Raw genomic sequence first — 20,486 nt, forward strand, 5'->3', positions numbered from 1 at the left:
TCGAAGGAATATTTGGACGGCAAATTGATTGCTGTGTAGTTTAAAAAAAAAAACGAAAATCTTTGTGTGTTTTTATAAACTATAATTTAGTTGAAATAGTGGACAGTTTATACACAGTAACAATTCACAAATAATTATTATGTCATTATTATGCTCCACAGCGTTTAAAAGCATCGTAATGCAAAAAAGAAGAACCATATAATTGACCAATTGACAGCAATCTCAAACGATGTCATGTATTTTTAATAGGCTTTAACAACCATGTTCCAGCAAAAAAACGCATTCTCGAAAAAAGAAGCTGAACATAATCGATATCGTCAGAACGATCAATACGGGGCGTGTATCGATAAGGGGATCGAAACGCAGCAAGTGAAGGAATCCTTCAGTGAACCATCGACCGTAAAGAGAAATGGAATAAATCAAGCCTTTCTACTTACTCGTCAGAACGTTTGGATCGTCGTGAACCATCTCAGTCGGTGGTCCCCACCCAGTCAAGTAATGGGGTAGCATTGTTACTGCTTTTGTTTTAACCGGGTAGAACTTTTTATTGAGCTTTTCTTTTTTCTCTTCATTCTTGAACGGTTCGACTTTCACTGGACGATCGAGACAAAAACCCGTAAAAAAGGCAGACAACTGTAAGATTGTCCGTACGACACAAGGTTACATTATGTTGCGTATTCATGAAAGTGCATGTTTGACCGCCCAGGAAGCTGCAGCATGCATGATCAGCATTGTGTTTGTTTATGGCGCACAACATAATGCCGGTGAAAGCCACATGGCTGTGCTGGCAGTTCAACGATATGACAGACAAATACGTTCAGGTGTGCGAGGTACGGAATGTATTAAAATTGACGTTGGTGAATGGTGGGAGAGAGCTTAAATAATTAAAATAACATATGTATGAATATGCGTGTGGGAGCATGTTTATGCTAACGACTTCAATTCAATAAGTATTATTGCTATCCCCGTTTATCGTTTGGTGGTCCAGGTTAACATGAACTTCATTTTGGGAAGCCGTTTTTCGTTTAAAAATTAGGTTTAAATGGTTTAACTGGTTAGAGGCATCGGTCTTCACACGGACCGGGGTTCAAATCCCTTCTAGATCATCCCCCCTTGGCGATGAGTATCTAACTACGTGGTATCGTTAGATCTAGTAATTTAGAAATGGCAGTCATTTCCTAAGAGGTCGTTAGGCCAGGAAGAGAGAGAAGAGAGCCTCCTGCAGAAGTCCACGATACTACTAGAGCCGCCGTCTGTCAATCCAATACCTAGACTATTCTGGTGGATTCCCGAACGTCAAACACTCAATCTCATTTTAGAATTACCACTTCACCTCTGTCCATGTGGACGGTCTAAAAAGACTTAGAGGGCTGGGTCGTCCGGTGTCAATCTCATAACATGACTAGCCCACCTCAGCTTGGCAAGTCTTATTCGCTACACTATGGTACCCGTGTAAAATAACTAACAAGACTAAGGTACACACCGTACCTTAGTCTTGTTAGTTATTTTTAGTCAATAAAAGTGAAATCATAATGAAACTCTTAAAGAAAAACACTTCCACAGCACGTGCAGAAGCAGTCCACGGGGGGTCTCCAATGAAAGATACCACAATCCTTTGGATCACCGTAGTTAGCAAAGACCAAACTTCATTTATCAACATTAACGACCCAAAGTATCGTTCATAAATACAATCAACAGTCACCAGGCCAGCTGTTTCTACGCAGGACACCACCAACTCCACGTCTTCGAAAGGGAAAGGAATCCAGCAAAGGGACAGCACGAATCGTCTTATTTGCCTTTCGCTTCTATCGATTTTCGGGTGGTCATCGATTTCAACAGTAAATTAATTTCATTAATTATCAACCGATCATAAATCCACTCAGCACGCCGGTTTTCCGTGTGTAGGTTGGTTTTTGGCCCTTCTTCAACTGGGCAACCACGCAACCGTTCGCCGAAAGTCGTTCGTCGTGTGGAGTTTGGCTTTTTGTTGTTGGTCAATCGAAAGGGAGATTGCATAAAGAGTGTAACAGCGTGTGAGACGTTGTTCTGACCTGCCTAATGCTGGAGGCAAAGACAATATTTTTTTTCTCCCCCGTGAGGCCTCCTCACAGCGTATGTGGGATATACGATTAATGGTCTAACGTGGACGGCACTCAACTCGCGCTTGGTGCCGATGGCCCACGGCATGTGGCGTTTGATCGTCGATAAATTTGTCGATATCATAATTTATAACACGTACCACACACACACACACGAGTTCCATTTTAAATCATTCGAATGGAAGTTGCGGATGGAACTCTGTGGGCGTAAATGCGTTAATGAGATCGGATTTTTTGAAACTACGAATTTAATTTTTTTAACCTGAAAATGATGTGAAAAAGGTATAGGTTTACTTACTCGAAGTACTCGCTCAGTATCTGCCGGGAACAGTTGGACCACTGCCAGGGATGCGTGTTGTGGTCGATCGTGCGTGACATAATTCGATTGTTTCCGGACGAATCGCCCCGATATCGCTGACACCGGTTGTCGTCATCGTGAGGCATTCCTAATCTGTGGAGAGCCGAGTTGGGAACGGAAACAGCGCATGAATTAGAGAGCAAGAAACAAGCACCCCGGCTAAGGTTGCGAACAAATAGATCGGATGCAATAGTTTCGTCTCCAAACGTGGCGTGGCGTTTGGTAAATTATCGTCATCATTTGAATTGTGCATAGTGTTCTGTTTTGGTCACTGGAACTCTAAGACATTGCTCCGGGATCATTCCAGATTATTAGAGGTGGTTGTCAAGGTGCAAAGTCATGTACGAATGAGCCCTTCAACAGCTTTACGAAAGGGATTGTTTGATCGATGTGCGGAGCGGTACAAACCAAATGTGGCGCTTCTTTGTTGCTATGGAACATGTCTTTTGCGGTCGGCCTATGCATACAAATGAGATTGATTTTGAACAAATTGATTGTTTCCAAGTTGGGACGGGTACGGTATAGGAAGGTTGCCTATAATTCTAATGTATGACCAGGAGACATAGACAAGGAGGTTACAGTCATTGCACTCTATTCACTGGACTAGTTTTCTCTTGCTTATAATAGTTGACCGTGATTGCCCCAACTGTGGCGACAATATATGATGCTTTGTTCAGAATTCTTTAACTCTATCTCAACACCTTCATTTCTAAGGTGCTCTGAAGATCTACCTCCTTCGAGCTATTCTGCGCTCGGACAGAGACTAACAGATCGCCTCGAATCGGTAAATCGTGAGTTTATCACGCTCGCGTGTGCTTACAATGTGTCCACACGCTTCACTCGTGCTTAATTAATGACGTGCTCCCGTCTGACGGGACTGGCACCGACACTGGGCTGACACTAACGGGAGCCTCACCTCGTTCATAAACTACGCCATACGGATGACAGTAGCAGAACAAAAGGCTATAAAACGATAATCTTCCGCGGTGTTCCCCCGTCAATCGCGCCCGGCTCTCGCAATTCGCTTCATTTGTCTCGAAACTCACTTGAACATCTCGACATCGGCACTCCACAATTGGTCATTGGGCATTAAGTGCCGGGTAGCGCACGAGGACTCGCTAGGCAATCCAATTTGTTGTGGCGATCCGGTCGTTACTGTGGCGCTTGACTCCCCTTTTTTTTGCAAACGGGCCCTCATTCGCGTGTTCGCGTCGTATTTAATAAATTTTATTGTGCATCCTATTTATCATTTCTCATCCGTGTTGCTGTTGTGCGCTGATTAATAGGAGAGATGGTGGTGCGGAACCCTCAACCCGGGTCTAAGCACTCGGCAATGCGCCTTACACCATTTATCATCAGCCCGTGTCTAGGAAGTAAATGTGCAATCTGCCAGACTGCGTATCTTGCGAGCCGTGCAGAAAATCGGATTACTCGGTGCATCCCACCCAGTGTAGCGCCTACGCCAGGTACGTCCGATGAGTAATTGGTTCGTGTTACGCGGATTGTCCGTGTCGGTGTGTACTTTTTTTTTTCGTTCCCATTCGCACAGTCGTACGAGAAACAAAGCACCAACCAGCAACCAGAAGATACTTACACGTGACCGAGTTCGTGAGCGATGGTAAAGGATGCCGACAGTCCATTATCCTGCACGATGGCGCATGCCGTCTCGCGACAGATCGTGCCCAGCTCCGCCAGCCCGAGCGTGTCGCAGTTGTTTTCGGCCGGGTTGCGACAGATTTGCTCGCGGGTCAGCAGCAGCGCGACGTCGTGGTGGATGTTGGTCGTTTGCTTAAATCGGCAAAAGTCCTGCAGCATGTCGGAAGCTGACACCCCTGGGGAAATGAATGGTCATATGAGTTTGATGAGAATTGGAAGTGAGTAGGAGAATTATAGGAAGCAAATTGCAAGAAATTCTTATATCTTACAGGGTTTCAATCCATGTAATGAACTACTTTTGAGTCAGTTAGGGAAATTTTACAAGCTCATTTAGAAGCTTTGCAGTCATATAATGGAATATTGCATTCAGAGAGGATTGGTCAGCGGATATGGAACTTTGTAATCAGCTATGGATTTTCTGACGAGTGTTTGGTCTAATTCTGCTACATTGAAAAATTATGAAACGTTATTCAAACGGTTTTCATTGGAAAAATTGATCGAAAAAGTGATGTTATTACTGGCTTCTTTATCTACAGCTGAATGCAATATTCCATATTCGCATATTAACATATCCCCCTATTGTAAGCAAAATTTCTTTATATGATTACAAATTTCCACAATGCACGTGAAATATTCCACTATCCATTTGAAACATTCTCCTAAGTGTTTCAAAATTTCCATTAAATGGATTGATCTCTGTACTAAAGAGAAGAGTTGGAAAAACATGTAAGAACGGACATGACTTTGTCAGCGCTGTCATGGATTAAACCAATAGCTTCACAATAAAGCATGAGTGAGTGAGAGGTTAGAAAATGCCCATTCAATAAACCGCCCACAATGGCTTCATTAATTTTAAATACAGCTCGTGGCACCAGTATATTAATTTAACGATGGTTTGTTTGTCTTGCCTAGCAAATGGCAACCAATCCCTGAGGACGGTTAGCTTTTCCAGCAAGCTTGAACATTCCCTAAGTTATCCCCAAGCGGGGTCGCAAAAAAGAAACCCCCCCCCCCCCACTGGCAACTACTTCATTATTTCTCTCCACCATTCAGCAAAACAATATTCAATATGCAACTAAATACCAAGCCGGACCAGCGTTCCATTGCGCTGGGGCACAGTTAGTGTCACGGTGGTGATGCATTGATCAAATTTTCACACGCCACCGCTGGCGAAAGGCTCACCACAGAGTTTCTCGTGCGACCAGCAGGATAGAGTTTGTTTTAAGCGGTATGCAAGATAAATTAAACGCAACAACAACAGACAAAAAAAATCCCATTTTTTGCAATGCAATGCAGCTGGCAACCCAGTGCAGCAGAAACATTCTAACGGAGTCTAGACAAATGTTTACAAGAGTTGTCCCATTTGTCATCGGGACCGGGTAATAGAGTTTTCACATGGGGGTATCCCCTGCCGCGTGCGGTACTCCCACGTGCCGATCCGCGGGAGAGCCGCATGTTTCACAATAAAAAATAACTCTTTCCAAGTGGTTTGCGTGGATTGGGACCGCTATCGTTTTAACGCGATTGTAAAACATGCTGGTTATCATCGTTCGCTTTGGCTGTGGGGGAGAGCTTTGGTATTTAGCAACAATGTCAAGCAACTAACACTACGCTCCCCGATCGGATAAAAAAACTATACTATATGCTGATATGGGTACAGTTAGTTTGGTAACAAGCCGTTAAAAATAATACTCCCCCTTACAAATGGGGATGCTTCATCCTTACCTTCTAATCCCTTCTCGATGGCGTTGGTTTGCGCATTAAGGTCGTGATGAATGTAGGATATGTGCGACACAGCTATCTTCATTGAACTCCCTATGCTAGCATCGGCGTACACACTGGAAACCTTTTGGCGGGAGAGAACCAAAGAAAAAAAAAGAAGGTGAAAAACGACTGTAAAAACAGCAGGGAACTGAGGGCTGAACCTGAAAATCGTGATGCAAAGTGAAATAATACATTAATAAAGGCAAAATAGAAAACACCATCCCGGGTGTTGCACAAATTGCATACCCGGTAGCAATTTCCCGTGCACAGCCGGGTACCGATAATTTATGACGCGCGAGATTAAGCAATTCCGATAGGCAAAACGATCCGGCCAAGGGGGTTTTCAACCGGTGCGAGTTGCAGCTGCAAGAAGGAGTGTACTCCAACAGGCAGTAGCGCGTAGCTTGCAGCAACGCATTCCGGTAGAACAATTCAATTTCCGAGCCTTTGGGGGCTTTTTTTGCGATAAGAAAAGTGAGGGGCCAATTTCTTGAGGACCGATTGGAGGTACCAGAGATCGTAAACACTGAAGGAATTTAGCTGGCAACGACCGTAACGTGTGGTAGTTACGCTGCTTCTGCAGTGCGTAATTGAATAAGGGTTGGGAAATGCTAGTTTCGATTGTGATAAATGTAGCTACACGTCAAACGATCGATACGATCGTACATTGCTGCTGTAAGTATTGGATTGGTACTCACAATGGACATCAGCGTTAGAACGTAGGATTTGAGAGCACTGCCGTGGTATCGCTGCATTTTGTTATCGACCGCAACCAGCACCTCGAGCGTGTACTCGTTGTTGGAAAAGGGTTCGAGGCTGCGCCGCCTTCGACTGAGTGGACCACGGAAGATGTAATCCGTCGGTTCTGGGCCTAGTAATCGTTCCGCTGTAAAGATAAGAGATAAGGCAAGACATTAGGTACTCGATATACTGCACGGAGATCGGCAATGTCCGTATTTGTACACCGGTCGATGTTTTGTGTGGTCTGTCAAATTGTTTATTTTTAGAAGTCTCTTAGCCACGTCATATCGCTTAAGCTTTGGCTATGCGGCAATCAATTACCTTGGACCAAGTGACTCTAGCACGTGCTAGCTGTAACGACTCCACTCTACCTCCTTGCTTACCAAGCTTGCCAAGCTTCCATTACAATCTTTCTCTCTTTATCGTCACTTCTCGCTCCTTATTTTATGCTGTTGCTGCTGCTGTTCCCTACCACGCAACCACCCCTCAGCACGCGCGTCAAGTGGCACTCTTTAAAATTAAAATATTATGCTAATCAAATTAATGATTTCTAATGCTTAGCACCTCCGACACTTGCAATCCGGCCGGTCACTCGTAGCTGATATCGAGCGAAAAAACAGCGAAGAAAACACGCTTACGCTGACGAGCTGTCCGCCTCCTGTCCCGGTCGGCGATTTAGAAACAAAGCCTGCCTTTTGGACCGGACCAGCCACCCCCTCCCCCCGCAACAAACCTGTCCATTCGGCCTGTCGCCTCGCAGTCACCGACGATTAGTCTCTGTTGGACTTGCCTTATTTTGTTAGATAATTTGTTGTTGGCTGTCCGCGTCACGGTGAAAGAGCGTTCGGGCCGGTCGCAACCAACGCAAAGAGATGTCCTGCAGCGGTGCACGGGTAGGCAGCGCAAGTGCAACCGAAAGGGCCTTCCAACTGGCGCGTTTGATAGATATTTATGAGTGCGTGTTGATTTTGTCACTTGCGCACACCTGCATGTTTGCTTGGGTGGAGGCGCCCTCCTGTACGGTCCGGGCACCGGCTAACTCACTGTCAACCAGTCGGTCAATTTGCCAAACCGGCTTGTCAATCTTTGGTGTAGAGCTCGTGTGCGCCAGGGAGTCTACCGTGCCCGCGTTGATTTTAGCATTCCCGGGGAGATGGAAGGGGGGGGGAGGGTCAAGGGGGGGAGGATTGGTTCGAGATCCTGTGGCGAGCGCTTTGGGCGCATGAATCGCGTTGCGCAAGCGGTGAAGAGTTGTTCGAGTGTTGCGATTAGTCACCTGTCGGCGTGCGCTGGTCGGTATTTGTTGTACACCCTAGGCAGCATAGTAGTGGGGGGATAGTACTTGGTGGAGAGAAGAATTTGACAAGTTAAAACAGAAAAAAAACGGTACGGATGCAGGTGTTTGAAGTGATCATCATTCACAACCGGTGATGGAATGCAGCTCAATCTGACCAGCCGCGTCTTCAGTCGAATCAGTCTCTCAGATGTTAGGAGGGACATTTCGATGGGACAGTTAGTGCAGCCCGTTTAGCATCTCAAATACGCAAACAAACATTTCGAAAAACACTCGTAATCTTATATTAATTACAATCATTAGCATAATTTACGTTCGCTCGAAAGTTCCATTAAAAAAAGTGTCCCTTTCACTCGACGGAGATAAAACCCAACCAACTGATCGCTTTTAATGTTACGTTTTTAGACTTGTCAAACGATTAGACCCGTACATGAATTGATGCCGTCAGGCCCGGGTGCTATGATAAATCGCGCTAATTGGTCGACACAGTCGTTGATACGCCCGTTGACTGCACCGTTCCCTGTCTCGGCGAGGGCTTTCGGAGAGGAAATTGATTAGGTTTTAATTGGCGATTAAGCTAATTGGTACGTGCGGGTCTTATCGAAACCCGCCCGAGGTGGATGGTTCGATTGCGGAGATAGCGACGGGCGCAACATGATTGTATCCCTGGCGCACTGACACGTCTGTTTGTTGTCCCGTCTGGACGATGTGTCCCGATGGCTAACCAGGCGGGCCAGGAAGCGGGCTATTTGCTGTGTGGAGGCGCCGATAGTAATTTATCATTTATGTGCCACGCAACTTAAAGACCTCCGGTTGCATGCTCGATGGTGTCCCCATCAACAGCTCGACGTGTGGGCAGTGTGTCGTCGATTGAAGAAGATTGCACTAGCCACACCGGCTCGCCAGTACCTTCAAACGAGTTTCGGTGTTCAGCTTTAACAGCCCACAACACTGTGCGCGTGGGGACATTATAACGCATCAGCTAACATCCCTCTGATACGATAAACATGTCATGCAATCGATCGTGGTTGACCTGTAGCACATCCCAGCTGCACACGGAACAGCGAGCCTTCGATGCAACATAATGTTCACACCTCAATTTTCGAACCGTTGCACCAGGCACGAGTTCGTGAGATCAGATTCTATCTGGATGGCGTGTCTTTTTTTTCGCAACCAAAAGGTTATTAGCAACCAATTATTGCGCTGGCAAAACTAGTTTCCCCGATGGTGGAGTGTGTCAGTTCCGCTGTCCTTGGAAATGGGATTTTCATGTCAATGTCTGCTTGTATACTGTTTCCCTGGTCGTCCAGCACCTGATGAGGTGGACGTATAATTAAGATGCACCGAGCAGAACATTATGCGGACATTGTCTTGAGATTCTGTTTCTGTACGTGGTAAATTGCTGTTGTTCTTCCACTTAGCAAAACGTAGGTGTTACTCCATTGCTGAAGGCGTAAGAGGGCTCAAAGTGGTATTGACAGGCGTTTATAGAATTAAATGGCTAGTTGGGAGGTAATTGAAATAATAGAGTGAAACCCCGTATGTAACAGCAATGTAGTTTACCGAGCAAGTAACGACGAGGCGTTGATACTTTTATCGCACCGTGATCAGTGCCAGATTGGAAGTTAATCTCGTTCCAATTAGCAAACGGTAACATTGTTATGCACTCAACGACCGTTGGTGTGAACAGGGCCTTGTTTACAAACTAACATAGTCGGAATGTGCGATCTACCACCGTTAAAGCATTGATTTTAATTGCAAAATCATAATAAAAAAGCTTCAACGATTTCCTTTTTTTGCAATTAAAATAAAATTAAGAACAGGAAGATATTGAATAGATTTCATTAAACAACAAAACACTTCCACAAAAACATACAGAAAACATAAAAATAGTTGATCGCGAAGCGTTAAACACAACGGGCATGACACTCTAGCTGACTGAACCCAAGCCAAGAGACAAAAGACTTCAACGCGCACATAAGACACGAACCCTCGTTTTTTTTCCTGTCTACCGCATACCGAGCGCGCGCCATACTCGTAAAAAAAACGGTACCGATTGGCTTTTAAAATCAACACTCGGGGCCGGTAATGGAAAACGAGATCGCTTTATCGACAGTTTAATTAATCACAAGAAGTTAATCCATTACCACAGCTGATCGGCTGCTTTGGACGAACGTTCCCACAGGAGTAGCCGAACGAGTAGCGGCGGAGCGTTCGCTGTTGCCTGTTGCAATCTTTCAGCCAAGCAGCGCACAAGACAGGGACAGAATTAATAAAAAAAAAACCAACAACACGACCAAAACAAGAACACTACCCATGTAAAACACCTTTGTCGAAGATATTTCGATTGCGATAAGCGCCGGTAACTACACGGCATCGTGGCACGTTGAGCCGGGGGGAGGGAACTCCTTCATTTGAACGAAAAGCAGCATATTTCGTTGTACAATTGTTTTACGATGTTGAAATTAATTAAACCATGCTGTGTACGGACCAGGCACAGCTTGCTCGCTTGGTCAACAATTACTTTCCTATCGCGCCCGGCCGCGCAGCAAAAGCAATCTGTTCGAAATAAATTAATCCATTCCCGCAGTGTGTGTAGTTCGACAATAGTTTACGACGAGCCATTTCGCCCGGTTAAGGAAAGGATCGGACAGCAAACAAGTTGCTGGCAGGAGGCTGAAAATTGCATTGCCCTGCTGATGCCGTAGCATATGGTATCCGTCAGCGTGCTGCAACTGCGACGCGTTGGGGTCGTGTTGCAGCGAACCTTCCGCTTCTCACGATTCGAGGTGGGTCAAATGGGGCAAACGGCCTAACAGTGCTCAGGATGGGAACGGGAAAACAGGCATCTGTACTACGCGGCTGCCTAGTCCTTGACATAAATTGATTATCAAAGTGTGATCAAACCACCGGCCGAACGGTTAATTAAAGGGCAGTGAATTTATTTACAAATGTTGGGCAATAAATCATCGCCGAATCTATTACGGCGTGTTCGAAGGGCCGGGATCGGGATCAAATGGTACGCGAAACACAACCCGACAAACATTGACCGATAACGCTTCTGAAACGCTCGTTAACGCTTAATAGTTGCGCGTCTAATGCGGCTCATAAATTATCGCCGAAGTTTTAACGACTCGGTATCAGGAGTAACCGGGCCAGAAGGAGCACTCCGTATTTTATTTGCCAGCCGTTTTGTTTCTTTGATTCGTGGCAAGAATGTGTGTGTGTGTGTGTGTGTGTGGGAACCAATTTTAAATATATTGATTTTATCTCTCCCGATAACACTCATGAGTTGTGGTTGTCGTCGTCGTCTCCCGCGGAAGATGAGCAAAAATTGAGCACAGCGCTTAGATATCGCTCAACAAATGGCTGTCCCCAAAGCCTCAAAGCCTCAATATTCACCTGATGAAAAAACTGCTTTATGAATAAAATCCGGTTATTTTAATCACTTTTTTTGCTGGAAAACTGATTCCGAACAAAACACTATGCTAATGAGGGATGATTTGTGTCTCGTTTTGCGCCTGGTTAGAAGTTAGAAGTGGTACAAAATTTTGTTCCTGAGCAGGTTCGCTGTTGCTTTATAAAATATTTAATAAAAAATCAGAACCATTATCTACGATTAAAATTGATCAATAAAAATGTAGCGTCAATTTATTTCACTATACACCTGTTTCAAAAAGAATCTCTTATCCGTTCAAAAAAACGTTATTGGCCGGACATCCCAAGCCCTCTCGGCACGGATCGGTTTCCTGCCGCAGTGGCAGAACAAGTTGGGCAGGTTTTACTGTTGGGGGCTGTTTTTATGCTAATCACTGTCACACACACAGCAGCCGCAGCAGAGTAGGAAATCATCCTCGATTCTTTGCAAGCCTTCATGACGGGCAGCCTCCATATGGGCAAGTTAACGAATTTTGCAGACACGACGACGACGACGTCCACCAAAAACACCTTGCTGACTCAGTGCCGGAAGAGTACCGACGTTGTAGTTGGAGAATGTTTGGAAGTTGACTGTGAGCAACGGTACAAAAAAAATAAAAAAATAGCCGAATAAAACAACGAAAACACGCGCGTCGTGCAAATGGGTGCGGCGGTAGTGGTTCGGGATCATGTTGCACACGATCGCCTCACCAAATAAAATTCACGTAAACATTACGAGCATTGGTGAAGAGTTGACGAAAGAAAGAAAAGGAAGTGTCCGACTCTGGTTGACAGGCCAAAAAAAAAAACAGAAACTGGTAAGATAAAATAAATAACACAAACTATCACATAAAGCCCATCGTAAAGGAACGATTTTATGGAGTCATTGAGTTGAGTGGGGGGTTTTTTTTTGGGTAGGTTATGCTGGGGAAGTTATTGCCGACAACGGTGCGAGAAAATGTTTTTCGGATTGGGGAGACTCAGCTTACCGAATTCACTTTCGATCTCACTGTGTCGACAAGAAAAGTTAAGGCAAATGGCAGCATTTTTGTGGGACAATGCTCAAGTCAATTTGTTCTCTGCAACACACGATGTGGTTTTGTGTTCTGAGGTTCTTCTCTGAGGGTCTACCCTACTGAGGTCTAGCGAAAGACCATTATTCAATGCCAGCATTCTGCATTGTTCAGAATCACGTGACTGTGTCCCAAGGGCTCAATGCCAAACTGTGTCACCAAAAGTTCAGACGCTCTTTTTTTGTGTCTGTGTGGCGTGGAAATTGTGTCACCATGTCATAGGGAAAAGGGGGAATGTACAGCCTGACGACTGAAACCAACAAATAAATAGTAAACGAATAGTGCGATTTGTACTACACATCAGCGTGGGATGCAAGCAACCCTAGTTGAAGGCACCATTCGGGTTTGCTGTGCATCTTCAGGCACAGTGCAGTTCGCTAGGCTTTTTTGATGGGAGGTTCAAGTCGCTTATGCCTCTCGGGGTGCTACTTTACATAACATGATGCAGTAGGAAGATCGGCCCATGCACATGATTTGTGTTTGCCCTGATCTCTTTTTATGTGCCGTAAGTTGTGTGGAGATACATCTCCAAGTACAACCAACGCCTCAGTACTTTTATGGCTGCCGTATGGCTGCAAAAGCAGCAATATAACCGTTTACATACGAAAAATTGCGGTTGCGTCGGAGGTGTGAAGGATCGCTGATTGATGTTCGCTCATTTACAAGTAAATTAGAAACTTGTGCCCTGAAAGGGTTCAACATAATTAAATAATGCAAATGATTTCTTGGCCCTTATACTACGAAGCTGATCAGTCTGATGATGAGTATGTGTTTAAAAAACACAGACAAAGTGGCACGACGTTATCAAGATCAAGACTTCAAAACAACACCTGCTCCGAAGGGGTAGCAATCAACACGCGTTTCTATGAGTCAGGTTAGATTTCCGATTTGCTTGCAGGTACACGTTCGGTACGGTTGTTTACATTGGGAGCGGTCAATAACTTGTTCTCGCGCTTGCTGGTCCTCCCAAGCAGCGTGCAAACACTATCAAGTCCAAGTGCCGCGAGCTGTTGATACAGCGAAGCTAAAGCCGACCGAGGGTGAATTTTAGAATGACAGCATGTGTTTTGTCAACGGGATCCGAAAGAGATTCTTGCGGGCCATCAGAAGCCCGTCAGCTGAGAAAAGTCGGTGACGCGCTTCCTGGTGCACTTGAGGAGGGGGGTGGGCAGAGTGGAATGGGGCACGCAAGGAACAAATAATGCGATTCATCATCGAACGACCTTGCGAGAAATTACGCAATCATCACGGAAGCGTGAATGGGGACATTTATCTCCCATTCAGCGGGAATGGTTTTGTTTGCCGCTGTTGTTAGTGATATCTTGTGTGGCAAGTGCGTAAAGGAGACGGTCCGATTTGGTGGTTGCTTGGTGGCGTAAATTTAATAACGCTTACTTTGCAGAGGATGGTAATGTTAAAGACGATTCACAAAAGGAAAACTTGAACAATAATTGGTGAGAGGATTTTTGTTTTTTCTAACACTCCCAAAGCGTTACTTCGTTGCGCTTCCCACATTCACGCGGAACAGTATCGTGCGCCATTAATCTTGATTGCCGAAAGAGTTTGAGAACCGTGAACTTGTCCTACGATGAGTGTATGGATTGCATAAAAGTTTCTGGCATCGAGAGTGTCGGCAGAGAGAGAGAGAGAGAGAGAGTGAGAGTTAACTCAGATGACATAGCGATTGAGCTAATGTTTCTGTTCCTTCATGCTCTCCACTTCTTCAGGAAGTAATTTTGATCGATGATCGTTTAAATGGCCACAAATCGATTTTTTTTGCTTAGTTTTGGTAGAGATGCAGATGCGCAAAATCGGGTTTGGATAACTAAAATTAGGATCATTCCAGCGATCTAATCTTGTTCAATAAAATTCGTGGTCATGGGATATCCACACATATAATGGAACGATTTGAAGGAAAGCAAAATTCCATTATATGTTTGCAAAGTTCTACAGATGAGTTGTAACGCTCCACAAATTATGTGAAAAATTCCCAAGATCGCAGTCCTGATATAGAACAAGCAGGAATCCTTTCCGTTTATCGAAACAGACCACAGATTAGTAAATAAAATAGAAAGAATTTTGCCCAGTTATTAAACTCCGATAATCATTCTAACAGCCATTTAACAAATTGCTCCCCTATACCGGGAACCATCGATTCATCAACGGCGCTGGGAAGGGTTAGTTCGTGCTGAAACAATTTGGTCTGAATGGGCAAAGCACGTGCCCTTCTCAACCCGCTGCCACGATGGAGATGTTGTGCGCGATGTCAGCTGGCATTCGGCGGTCGGCTTTTTTGCTTTTATCCCTTTTTATCCTTCCAACACCCCGAAAACTTGCCATTGCTGCTGCCGGTTCGTTTGCTGCCCGTTTATCGCAATCCTCGATCCGTCGATCAGTCGACGGCTACCATTTGACGACTGTTCGATCAATCATCGCATTCGTAGAAACCAGTTTCGTTTGGCGAGTTCTTGTTTTCACTATTCCCCACTCTGGCGTCCGGCCAAAGGGTTACCCGAAAAGTAGCTCCAATAGGAACGTTCAATTCGTCCCTCTACTGAGTGGTTGTTTATTGGGTGAGTGTGTTTTTTTTTGTTGGCTATTTTGATTTTTTGTTTGTGCATCACCGAACACACGACCGGGATGGAAATGGGTTTGGGTGCGCCTAGGAAGAACCGGGAAGAAGAAACTCTCAGGTTCAGGTTGGCGAAAAAAAAGGCAAAACACTTCCAAGAAGGAAAACAGCGAATCGCAAAAGAAACCCGAAAAACTGTTGTTACACGTCAGTCAAAGGTTTTAGCAGGCAATTTACATAATTAGATTTCATGTTTCACCTAACGACAGCCCATCGGATTGCGAGGGCAAACGGATCGTTGCTGATCGTGCTGGCAGGCGTGCGGACATGTCGTGAATGAAATTCCTTACAAGGTGTAGTCCATGTTTTTGCCGGTGCTTCAGCTCATCACGGAAGGAACGAACTGACGATTTGGCCAGATTCTCCCAGGGAAGGGACACACACACATAGGTGAGATGGGTTGTGGAGGATCGAGAATTTCAAAAATGTATAAAATTAATTTTTAACACGTTCCTGGATCGACACGTCTAGTGTCCATAGCATGACACAACCTAAACTCTTGGATGGATCGTTGGTGTTAGGAGGCCGTTCCAACAGTTTTAGGCAGAGCATAAAACTCATCACAGTATCAGTATCGAGATACGGCTGAGCAGAGATCGCAATAACCCGACACCACGCTTACCTTTATCATCAATTAGCGAAGCAAGATTTAATAATCGATCGATGAATTATGTACTGATAGGTTTTATGGTTAAGCTCACTGCCTTTGATTCATAGCCACCTTCTGGTTGGGCAGGTGGGTCACAAAAATCCAATAAAAAAAATTTCAATCTTGGTTAAACGCTTGCGCAAAACGTGTCTCCCATCTGGTAGGGAGGTTTTGCCCTTTGGCCGAGTATGAGGGAGCGATGTGTTTCGCCGAAGGGTGTCTTGGAGGGGGTGTCGGCTGATAATCATCAGCGAAGCGCATCGCAGGTGGCAAAGCCCTTCGGGCCACGGTTTATTTAATCAACCTTAACATTTATGGCCTATCAACAGTGAGATCGTGATGCCGGCGATCGTGTGCGTGGTTTGGTTGCTCTGTTGCTCCCAAAAAAAAAAACTCCACCGATGGGTTGGGTCTCTTCCGACGCGATCGAGCGTTAACGTTGCCCAACAGTTAGCAACATCTAGCCTAACGAAGGTCAGCTGCCTGGCGGAGAAGACATCTTCTTCACGTCATCTCAACCGTTGAACCGTCCCAAACTAACGTCCCCGATCGGCGGCGATTTCGATTGTTTGACTTATCATCGGTGAACGGCCGCGTCAGTGTTAACCAGATGCGAACACATGTGGGATCTACATCGCGGTAGGATCTACAGCGCACAAGGCTGCACAAGAGGCTGGTGGTGTGTACCGAAAGTGACGCGCATTTGATACGCTCCGTACAGGCCGCTGCTATGCTCGCTGCCCAATTGGATCGAAAACATAGCGCAATTTGTTTGCTTATCAATTTCTGTCGCTCTTGTCACGTTCCAGCGCTTCCCTTCCCTGCGTGCCTTGCTTATGCTCGCTGGCAGTATCCAGTGAGGTAGTATGGTGAAGCTGTTTTTTCGTTGTTGTGGTGATTGACAAGCATAACTAAACGCCCCTCGTATGGGCGATGGGGTTGCGCTGGTTTTTGAGATGGATGAGACCATAATCGACGTGCATGATGCGCATCGACGATGATACGCATGGCATGGCAAGTGTCGTACCGTAGTGCGTTCTGGGTTAAGTGGAGATGGAGAATGGTGCCAATTTTGGTACCAAAGTTAGGCTAATTGTTTGGAGAGCTGATAGATCTTCCGATGAGTCAACCGTTTCACCCCGGGGAGATCAATGCGCAGATTGATCTGCAAATAAAATCAATTTCTATCGGTTGATGTTTGCCAAAGCTGTTGACCTGAGAGAGGTTCTATAAATTGACTTAAACTTGAATGCTATTAACTGGCCCTTGAGCTTCAGATTAAATCAATCGAATGATTTTTGTTCTTTACATCCGAAAATAGAGACAGATTCTAGCAAATACTAACAGCTCAGGTCTTCATCTCTTAATAAAATCTTCCTATTTAACTATCGACTATCTAACAACGTGCTATCATTAATTCTAGTTAGCCAGAATGGGCAGACATCACCTGAGAGGTCTTTCAGCCAAGAAGAAGATGATCGACTGAAACCATGATAGTCGTACGCCAGAAAAATCCAATATTTTAAAGAAAGCTGTAGGCGAGTCCTCGTCAACGAAATTGTATGAATCATAGACCAGCAATGGTTTGAGGGTGGCAATGAGAATATGTTTCCCCCGGATTATGTGCAATTTTACGCACCTTTTCCTGGCAATGTGGGCGACGGTAGACGACTTCCTACACGAATAAAACCCATTCTTTTCATTCATTTCTAGACCCGGACGAGAGTGGATATGATAAAGTGCGTTTTTCGAAGCTTCAACATCAGCGGCATATAGCGTGCAAATTATGAAACGTGTCCCTGAAGTTACTGTAACAACTCTGAAGATTCAAACAAGAGCCAGTAGAGGATGCAAAGAAGCCAGTAGAGGATCCAATCTACTCGGATGGAAAATGCGCGCAAATGATCAGGAGATTTTCTACGGCAAGGCCATGTCGCAGCTAGAAGCCTGCGTATTATTGTCCCTCAGGGTAAATTCTTCTTCAGCAAACGGTTGATGCCATACTGTACCGGTATGAATGAACGGCACAGAACTCAGCAAGCCGCTGCACGAGACATGTGCGTGGGCCCGTGGGTGATTGCCTAACAATGCGCTCCTCGGCACGGTTGGAAACATTTAATCGTCTTATGCAAATATGCCGCCAGCATGTCTGGACGACTGCGAGGTAGCACCCGTTGATTGAAGAGAGAAAACACGGGGCCTGTGTGCAATAAATCATAACCATGCACCGGCGTAGCGTAGATGTAGTTGCAGACTCTTTGCACCATCCTAATAGCTAGGACAATGATAACGAGAAATGATTAATTGGTGTATAATAGTCGCTGATGTGCTGTTTGAGCAGTAAAAACGATTCCAAAGACAAGTCTAGATATTTAAATAATATTAAATATCTATTTTACCCCTAAAATTGTACCTCACTGCCTTCCGATAGGCTAGCAGAAGACCGATTTATAGGTTATTTATTGCCATTACTCATTACTTTTTTTTTACGCATCGCATCGAAAAGGTTGAACGATCATGCGCATTTTGACTTGATTGCACCCGAGATGAATGAAGATGAGAAGACAGCGATGGGGAAACAAGGCACATCGGTTTCCTCCCCCGAGAGACTGTTGCTCTTGATTAAGTTGTTCAAGTTGCCTGATCGTGTTTTTTCTTGTTCTTCTACGAACGCCCTGCAAACATCCCGTTACTCCCGTGGGGAGATTGTATATTCGCACAGGGACGAACCTTTCGGAAACCTCCGGTCCCTCTCATCGAATGCCTCGGGATGGCTGTTTTATGCTTATCGATCGATTATCTGTATCATCTATTAGCAGAATCAACTGGGAGGCTGGCCGGGCTGCACCGAGGTACAAAACCCTTTGGGGATCGAAATTAAAAAATAAGCATAAATTGGTTGCGTTTGATCATGTCGCTGATAATCTGAAGCCATGTAATGAAACGCCTCGCCCAGCACCAGTGTCTCGATGGTTCGGCCGGGTGTTTTGGTTTTTTTGCTGCTGCTGCGGTTCATACGCCTCAAACCACAGATTACTATGGCTGATACGTAAGGGCGTGAAGGGGGTCGAGTGGTGAGACCGGAAGGGAAGGGCCGGGTATATAGAGAGGGCGTGCTTAGCTTAATTATGATAACTACTATTTCACTCCCGGGTGGAACCGGCTAGCCTAGACGGCAGCTAAAAGGAAGGAAGGAAGCATTCGTTTCGAAGCAACAATGTTGCTCACTGCTTCAAGCGTTCGGTGAAAATAGAGAAAAACGAAATGTGATATATTGGATGAACAAATAGCGATGGTGCAAACGGTGATCAACCATCACTGTTGGAGTCTACACTGAGGGGAATAAAAATAGCATCACTATGGTTTTTCGGAAATGTTTTCGATGTTTAACTATTAAGTAAACCAGAAGATAACAACAGCCTTAATTCGTGTAAAATTGCAATGTCAAGTGATCACAAGACAACCAACACTTGGTGTGCCCTCGGAGTTTCGGTTAGCTCATCTGCACAAAGCGTCATAATACAAATCGGTTCAATATTTTCTCGACGGATCAATGTCAATATCTCGATCCTTTTTTGGGTGAAATGATGTGAAGAACCCGACTCTCCGATAATTTTTGTAGCTTTGTCATTTCAAGGAAAGCTTCCATTGACTGGAATATGAACGAGACTGAAGTCTTATAAGGGCCCTGACTTCAGTTGGCAGCAGAAAAAAGGCCCGACTCATAGCTCTTAGCTGACTAAAGTATGATTTTCACACAACATTTTGATGGAGTTCGGTTGGTTAGGGCGTTCTACGGATTTTGAACCATTTCATGAACCTTTTTCATGATGTTTCTACTTAAATACAAACTTCTTCTTCTTCCTTGGCACTACAACCTCGAGAGGTCTCGGGCTGCCATTCTGGGCCTTCTGAAATTTGATTTTACCCTTATTCCTGCGTACAGGGAGGAAGTCTGGATGGGATTCGAACCCCGGTCGTATCCTGTGAAGACCGGCGCCGTTATCGCCACGGCCACCGGACCGCTGCTTTGATCATCTTCAGCTAAATAGCTAGCTGCTTGTCTATCTCACTTGCGAGCAAACTAATTTCTTCTAACCCACGCTAATAAAACTACACTGTTCCAGCGTTTCCTTACGCGAGCGATGGCGCGCATGACCTTGCCCGCCAAGAATTGATGTGAATAGCGTACGATTCGTACCGACTGACATCATCGATCTGCATTTACCGTAAATTAGCGATTGGGTCAAATTGAGCCGAGCAGTAAATATGGATGCCCCGGCTACCGAGCGCACCGAAAAGCCCAGGGTCACGATCAAGAATCTCTATTTTAAAATTGGCGAGTTTCTGAACACTCACTCAATCACTCGCCACAAAAACCGGGCCGCTTAATGGGTAAACATTCTAGCCCCGCCTAAAGGGGCAGAAGCATCAGGAAGGATGGCAGGATTCCTAAGCACTGATGTGGTGGGTAAAGATCACGATTTTAGAACTACATGCGGCCGGTACAGAGGTGGAATGTTTGGTAAACACGTAGAACGGGGTTAGCGAAGCAAACGTAGTGTCCGGCAGTGTGTGCTGACGCTAAGACTTTTGTAGCGATGCTGCTACCGGTGCTACGGTGATCATGATGATGATGTTGGTGATAGTAACGTAAACAAGACATTCCAGGCGAGTCCACAGGTACATTCCGACCGATACGCTACGGAGCGCGTGTGAGTAACGCCGGCCCCGAAAATCTTACAATTCCTTTGTCAAAGCAAGCCGTGCCGAGCAGCTGTCGAGACGAGCGGATTGTGGCGG

The 20,486-nt window shown here is 45.3% G+C and overlaps 1 protein-coding gene across 15 annotated transcripts in view; it reads right to left on the minus strand.

The window, feature by feature from the left end:
• LOC118504785 (A disintegrin and metalloproteinase with thrombospondin motifs 9) overlaps nucleotides 1–20,486 on the minus strand; it is a 138,741-nt gene that overhangs the window by 22,184 nt on the left and 96,071 nt on the right. For all 15 annotated transcript variants that reach the window (XM_036039737.1, XM_036039739.1, XM_036039738.1 and 12 more), the window contains 4 exons: nucleotides 6,576–6,763; nucleotides 5,839–5,959; nucleotides 4,052–4,289; nucleotides 2,398–2,550 (listed from right to left, as the gene is read on the minus strand). In XM_036039737.1, the coding sequence (XP_035895630.1) occupies nucleotides 2,398–2,550; nucleotides 4,052–4,289; nucleotides 5,839–5,959; nucleotides 6,576–6,763 (700 nt within the window). The remainder of the gene's footprint in view (nucleotides 1–2,397; nucleotides 2,551–4,051; nucleotides 4,290–5,838; nucleotides 5,960–6,575; nucleotides 6,764–20,486) is intronic.

This window comes from Anopheles stephensi, chromosome 2 (genome assembly GCF_013141755.1).
Source record: "Anopheles stephensi strain Indian chromosome 2, UCI_ANSTEP_V1.0, whole genome shotgun sequence".
NCBI classification, from domain to species: Eukaryota; Metazoa; Arthropoda; class Insecta; order Diptera; family Culicidae; genus Anopheles; species Anopheles stephensi.